Source organism: Hemitrygon akajei, chromosome 2 (assembly GCF_048418815.1).
Source record: "Hemitrygon akajei chromosome 2, sHemAka1.3, whole genome shotgun sequence".
Taxonomy (NCBI): Eukaryota; Metazoa; Chordata; class Chondrichthyes; order Myliobatiformes; family Dasyatidae; genus Hemitrygon; species Hemitrygon akajei.
The window spans coordinates 109,568,801-109,575,966 of NC_133125.1; the positions used below are offsets into that span (position 1 = coordinate 109,568,801).

At 37.4% G+C, this 7,166-nt stretch overlaps 1 protein-coding gene across 1 annotated transcript; it reads right to left on the bottom strand.

Moving 5' to 3' along the window:
• Positions 1 to 3,737: 3,737 nt before the first annotated feature.
• On the bottom strand, positions 3,738 to 6,585 carry LOC140715280 (transcription factor Sox-21-B-like). The gene has a single exon (XM_073027233.1). It carries the CDS (start codon positions 6,278 to 6,280, stop codon positions 5,546 to 5,548), a length of 735 nt encoding a protein of 244 aa, XP_072883334.1. The 5' UTR covers positions 6,281 to 6,585; the 3' UTR covers positions 3,738 to 5,545.
• Positions 6,586 to 7,166: the final 581 nt, after the last annotated feature.

A 7,166-nucleotide genomic window follows, 5' to 3' on the forward strand; every position in this document is an offset into this window, starting at 1 on the left:
TTGCTTAAGTGCTCTTTTTTACTGTGTGAAGATTGACAGTGAATGTCTGTGGCTTTGCAACACCAGGAGCCGCAGTGCAGAGAGATGGGTGCTAGTGAGATTGCTCCAGCTGAGTCAGATCCTTTCCTCACCTATCATCCATTCCAGTCATTTGCAGCAGAAGACTTAGAATAGTAATTGGGAGTAGAATATTTAACCCAAGGCACTGTGGCTTACCTACACCTCAGTTGATATCGTATAACTTAACGTGAATTGAGGATTAAATCCAGGGCTTCCAGAACTCTATACCTCAGGTATTTAGGTTTACATGAAGGGAATATTGTTTTCATTATGTAACAAATGGTAATCTAAGCAAATGAGTATTTTAGAGATACCGCATCTTTTGAGAAACCATATGTTTAGTTGATTACACTATTCAAAATGGATTTTAATATAAAGAGGAAAACATTCAAATCATGTGAGTGTATTTGGATTTATCTTAATAGATAATAAGGGTGGTACTGGAAGGATAGTACTGTAGTTCACACAGAAGGAATGTAAACTCTACTCTGAGTAATAACATTAACAACTTGAGATCATGCCACTGTCACAGTTCTGTCACCGAAGTATTCATCATATGTGGTCCTAACTATGTTTTCATATTGATGCCTATATCAACTAGTCTTTGAGATTTGCCAAGCAGTTTTAAATTTTACAACACAATGTGATAATGTTGCTAGAATCCAATTGCACAGTTGAGATTGATTGTCTCTTGAAAGGCTACTGTTTGTAACCATATGACTGATTTGAGCTCAAATGCCCTGTTTACATTTCTGGGTTTTAACAGAAGACAACAGTGTGCTTGAGCTCAGCCAGGAAATTTAATAAATATCAATATAGTTAACAGATGAACATAGCAAGTAGTATGAAGGCAGTGCAGGACAAGATTTCATGCTTTTAAGAGTAAACTATTTCATCACAAATCCAATATTATATAATATATTTGTGCATCAATTTCACACTAATTTTAGAATTAGTCAACAATATGATTTCTTTATGTAGGAATTGATCAGGGTACATTTATCACTGAATTTAAAGTAAATTGGTTGTCTAATTAGATTACTTTAAAACAGGATAACCATGTCATAACATATGCAGTTTTCAAAATAATGTTAAGTTCTCCCATGATAAATAATATTTTATGAATGTAGTCTGTAAACCAAATTGTAGAAAATGATTAAAAGGCTGAATGAAAAAGTCCTGCTACTTTAATCACGAGTCAGTTTTCCAAGCCATTCCTGAATGTCCAGATGACATTTTGCCTGAGAATAATTTATAATTTCTTATGGGCCATTAATAACTAATATTTGAAATGTCTAGTATATGCAAGTTTTTCTATTAATATTACTATTTCGGGGAGATTTATGTTAAGTGTGGTGATCAAAGAATTAGTTTGGTAAGGCTGCACTTCTTCAGTTATCTCTTAAAGGTTAGTTGCTTTCTTCATTTATGTGATGAGCTGATCATTAAAAGCAAGGTGAACAGAAAAAAAAATATTGAGAAGAATTGGAATTACCTTACAGAGAAATTTTGGATCTAATTTGCAATATTTAAGGATTTGTGTCATTAAAAAAAGAGAGATCAGTTCAACTAATGTGAAACAAAATGATTTAAAATGTTCTGTGCAGCACTGGAATCTGCCCACAAGCCCCCTCTTGCTGTAACTTTGTTCTTGCATCTGAGCTCCACTGACACCTAGGATATTCCATTATTGATTTAAATAGAGTTTTAGAATATGTGATGTGGTTCTAAACCTTTGCTTCCAGGCACACATGCTTAATATCAGCAACTAAAAAAAAAACAAAAGTGTATTTAAAGCACATGAGGGGTGGTTATTCCATCATAATCAAAAATGACATGAAACAACTCGCTCCTTTTTTGAACATTGGGTCAAAATGCTGCTGGAGGTAATCCTTTCTACAAATGGGCTATAAACTATTTAAAGAAATATGAAAATGCAGGCATTGTAAATGACAAAAGATTTGCATTAACAAAACCACATTTGATGAAATGGCTCAATTCAATGTTTTGAGTTATGAAGCATCATGTAAGATTTGTTTAGTGTTTCTGTTTACAAAATATATCACAGTCATATTGTGGATGAAAACCAAGGGTACTGGCCTTTAGGTTTACAATTTGTAATCAGCCAACTACTTGTCAAAGGTTTATTTCCAGTTTCAAGAAGAATCCTCCTTATCTGGCAAGTCCATTGTAATGTATTGTTCAAGTGAAATAAGCTTTCACCCACGAGAGGAATATTTCTCTGCATATAAATGTATTTATCTTCCTGTTAATGCTTAATTAATTTTGAAAATGTATATTAGGCTGAAATAAAGGAGAAAAAAATACAAAGTAGGCAATGAAGTTAAAATGTCCCTTCAAATAACCAGTTCCATTTAGTTCTTCCAATGTCATTCAAAACACAGATAACTTTTCTTACATGAATTGTTCTCATGAATGATTTATACGTGTCGTGTTATCTGAAGCTTTCTCGACGTCCCCTTGTGGATTCAGACAGACATTGGTTGCATAATGTTAATTTTAACACCATAATAGCTTTTGATGAAGAAAAGATTAGATGATTGTGGCAGAATTAATTGAAATGTATCTTCCAATCACAAGGGTTCCTTGATTACTTACCTCCTTAATAAAAAGGAGACCTGTATTATATTCAATACAAAAGGGCGAGAAATAGATTTTCAGTACCAGCGCAGAGCTTTACGAGACATTCCATTTGTTACTTTTTCTAATATTAATTGTTTTCTTTAAATCGCGTAGTTTTTTGTGTGGTAATGCGAATGATAATTTAATCTATTTTACATGGTCATACTTGGCCTTATAAATAGCTACTTTGAGGCATGATGCTTCGCCATGCTCACGTAACCAGCGCACTATGGACTTGCGAAAAAGTGATCGCTTAGATAACGGTAATATTAGATGCGTTCAAGATTTACTTTTTCTTTTGCGAGCAACGGTGCAATAGAAATGTAGTGAACTACACTTGTTGGGGGATAATGTAGCTATACAAACATAAATTACTCCTATTCTCAAAACTACGCGGGTTTACTTGAGCTCTCTTTGTCGGATATGAATGAGCCTAGTTTCTCCACCGGCATATTACAAAAGTACTGTGGATACAGAATGCATTTACTCAATATTTCTATTACTTTTTCTTAAGCCTAGTGATGAATTTAAGTTATGCTTTTGAGTGAAAGATTCATCCCTCCTGTTCTCGTCTCTTCGCAAGCGAGCAGTAAATTGGGAACAGAGCCGATGGAAAGGAAAATTTGAGAGGTGTAAATGAGAAATACCCCTCAGGCAAGCAAAGAATTACAAGGATTTAACTAGTGAAACTACACCAACAGATTGACTGGATAGGCAAATTCAACTCTTAAATATTGCTGGAATCAATGAACTGCCTGTTTTCCTGAACAGCAGCATTGTATTCAACTGAGCTGCCCTTTGCGAACGGTGAATGTTTTTTAAAAGACAACAAAGTGGTTTTATCTTCTTTCCCATTCACTATAAAAATGTGATAAATCAGGTTTCTGCACTATCTAACAATGGTTTGATTTAGATTTCCAAGTAATTCTATTCAAAGCACGAACAAAGACATCCTTTGGAGGATACCTTACCCTCCACCTGCGCTAAGTACGTTATGAGAAATTCGGATACAAATCGCGTGAGCAATGCAAGAATTAATTGTTTTCTCTCTATTTCCTCCTTTATTAAAATCCTCTGTTCAAGAAATGAACAGGGTAGAAATCAAACGCTAAAATTTACAGAAATATTCATCGTCTACTATTAAATTAAAAACAAAAATATTACACTTTTTAAATTTCATAAAGATTCGTGAAAATGCATAATTAAAAAAGTATTTTCTGTTACAGAAACGCCAATATTTTATGAAATAACATGCTATGACCACGCAACGTTTGAAATACGCATAACAGCAAACAACCTAGCAGGTATATTGAAATCATTTGGACTTAGTTTTTAAAAAAAACAGTAAGTAATTTTACGGCAATGGCGTTATTTCTCGCTGTTTGTGAACTAGCAACGGGATAAAACAAAATGCGAGACTCCGCACTAAAATTCACAGGTATTATCTAACACTTATGTTTATAATATGATTGCTGACGTTTTGATATGTGTTGATAAAAATCAAATTATGATTTAAAACAGATTATATTTCGCATTGACGATCAAAGGGATATTTTAGTTCCCAATCGTCAAAGTGATGTGCCACTTTAAGTTCGAGATAAAAAAAGATCCAATAATTGTTATGACTCGGAAGTACTAATACTAATAACAATACGAAGAATAGCACTAGATGGCAGTGTCAGAGGTCACCCTGCTGTGTCCCACATAGCACTACAGTGAAGAACTTTTAACTATAATAGCTATTCTATGAGCTTTAGTGCACTTGGTATTTTATGTAAATTTCTACTTATTTGCACTTTTTTGTTTGATCGTTACATTATATTGATCGTTAAGGTCGTATACTACATTTTAATGTGCAAACATTACTCGAATGGACAGAAAATAGTCCTATATCCGAGGGGTAAAATGCAAAAATAATTGTCTACCTAAGCAATAAATACAAATATCAGGCAGTCAGCATCTGAACCAATCCCGCCCTCTCCATCGCGTTTATTTTGTTGCTCTGGACTCGTTTATATGTTCAAGAAAGTTTACATCAAACCCAAGAAAACCAAGCAAAAGATCGTGTGATGGACATATATGAAAATGAGCGCTGCACATGCAACAAAACACTGAAATGTACAATTTTACAATCTGCTTTAGACTTTTCGGTAATTGCTATCATCGTGTGTAGTGATTTGCGTGGCTCCAGCTCTGCAATTCGCTCATTTGGCAAGTTGAATGAAGGAAATATTAGGTCGCAACCCACAAAATAAAACCTACGGTATTTACAAATGTACAGTCTCTTCTTATTGTTGCCTAGATGGTTGTTCAGCTCATTGTTCAGGTGATGTATGCACAACTATAGACAGGACCGGTGATATCTTTACACGCATTTACAATTTGATTAAATAGGTTTTGAGTTTAGATTTTGCCGAAGCACATTACAGATGAACAAAAGTGAAAGTTAACTGCATCTAACAGTGTAACAACATTCGGGAATTCGCCCACTGATACTGTTTTTACACGTTGACAGTATTTCCTTTGACTTTTCGTGGCCTGCTGTGAAAGCGCAGTGCCCTCTCTGCTTCATCCAAGTCATATTTCGAAATACATAATTACAGGCGCACAAGCAGCAGAAGCTTCAGTGATCCATTATCACAATTACAGTGGCTCCTCTTCTTCCCAAAAAAAAAAGAGATTTTGCGAGGCTATGATTTGGGAAAAAGAAATCTGGGCAGCTATTCATTCCAAATGGCCGCATAATACAGCTGCCGGCAAACTAGCCTCTGCTACTGAATGCTTTTCCTTTAAATGCAACACATAGTTTTGCTTTCAAGCGAAACTTTTTTTTTGCTTCTTGTCATAATGCAGTTGCATAGGCAGGGTAGGGTTCCAGTGTAGGTTTGCTCATCCCTGGGAGGAGGATGTAGGCGAGAGGGGGCTGCAGTCCTGAAGCCGGCCAGCCGGTGCAATTGCACGGTAGCATGTAGCCAGGATTGCCCGGCGACGGGTGACTGTGGGTGTGAGCCCCACCGAAGGCGGCCGCCGCAGCAGCCGCGGCCGCCGCCGCAGCGCTCGCTCCGCTTTGGTAAGCTAGTGGCGAGGCATATTGCAAGGAAGCCAGAGAGGTGGGCGCGATCTCGGTCATTTTGGAGCCCAGGTGGCTCGCTTCGAAGAGCGAGTATGGGTTCGCTGTAGCGTGCGGGAAAAAAAGCCTGGCTTTCTCAGTCGAGCTGAGCAAGGAATCTGGCAGAACGCTGGCGGACAGGGCGGCCGACTTGAGTCCTTCTTGATCCGCCAGGTAAGGCATGGGGAAAGCAAACTTGTCTTTCTTTAACAATGTTTTAGGCTTGCGCCTGGGTCGATACTTGTAATCCGGATGTTCCTTCATGTGCAATGCTCTGAGCCGTTTGGCCTCGTCAATGAAAGGTCTCTTTTCAGATTCTGTTAAAAGTTTCCACTCGGCGCCCAGCCTCTTGCTGATCTCCGAATTGTGCATTTTAGGGTTTTCCTGGGCCATTTTCCTCCTTTGCGCCCTGGACCATACCATAAAAGCGTTCATTGGGCGTTTAACGTGATCCGCAGGCTTAGACATAGCGAAATCAAACAACAGCAGGTGCTCTCACTCTCCAAACTTCACCGTGAACTTTTTTAATACTTCAGTATTTTCGTCCGTTGTCAACAGATCGATGTCATAACAATTCCTTTGAAATCTAGTAAAGAAATGTTAAGGCAGGGAGTTACCCCGCCAGGTGTTTGAAGTATCGGTTGCTTGAAGTGGGCGATCTTTCTCAACCCTCCCGAGGTCGCCTTCAGTTGTCTGTTATACCCAGATGCCTTCTCAGTGGAGGATCTTGTTAGTTAGATTTGAGGAAAGTCTGCCGATCGCTGGAGACCATGTGAACAAACTTCAAAGCAGGTAGTCTCCAAGACATGCGCAGTCGTTCGCACGCAACCTTCCATAATCGCTAAGGCGTTGTTAATTAAATGCTCATCCAATCGCAAGGTCGCCAAACACAGAGCCGTGACTCCTTTTAATATGTATATGTACACTTTTTGTGTATTTTAATGGTTGGATTTCTTTTATTTTTACAGTTTGCCTGGCACAATTCTACAATTATTTGACTTTGCTTTAATGTTAGACAAACTGTTGGCTCCTAATATAATTGCTAACTGCCTGTTGTTAAACATGATTATCAGAATATCCGATCCCAAACTGATAAGTGTTATCGGAAGCTTTTATTTAACAAAACAATCCCAATCAAACTGGAATCAAAGATAAACTGTAGCGATTACAAATTTTAAAAATAATCCGACGCATGTTAAACATTCCAGCACAGTTTCTAAACAAAAGGGGTGGCGTTTCAGATATCGCGAGTGTTGAAAATTTGATAATTGTGGAAAATATCGATATTTTTAAAGTAGCTCATATTGAAATTGAATAATCTGTGATGAACGCGGAAATAAATTGCAAGGGGAGG

What these genes read in the sequence shown, in the direction of transcription:
- LOC140715280 (XM_073027233.1), bottom strand. Translation starts at nt 6,280, where the DNA reads ATGTCTAAGCCTGCGGATCACGTTAAACGCCCAATGAACGCTTTTATG.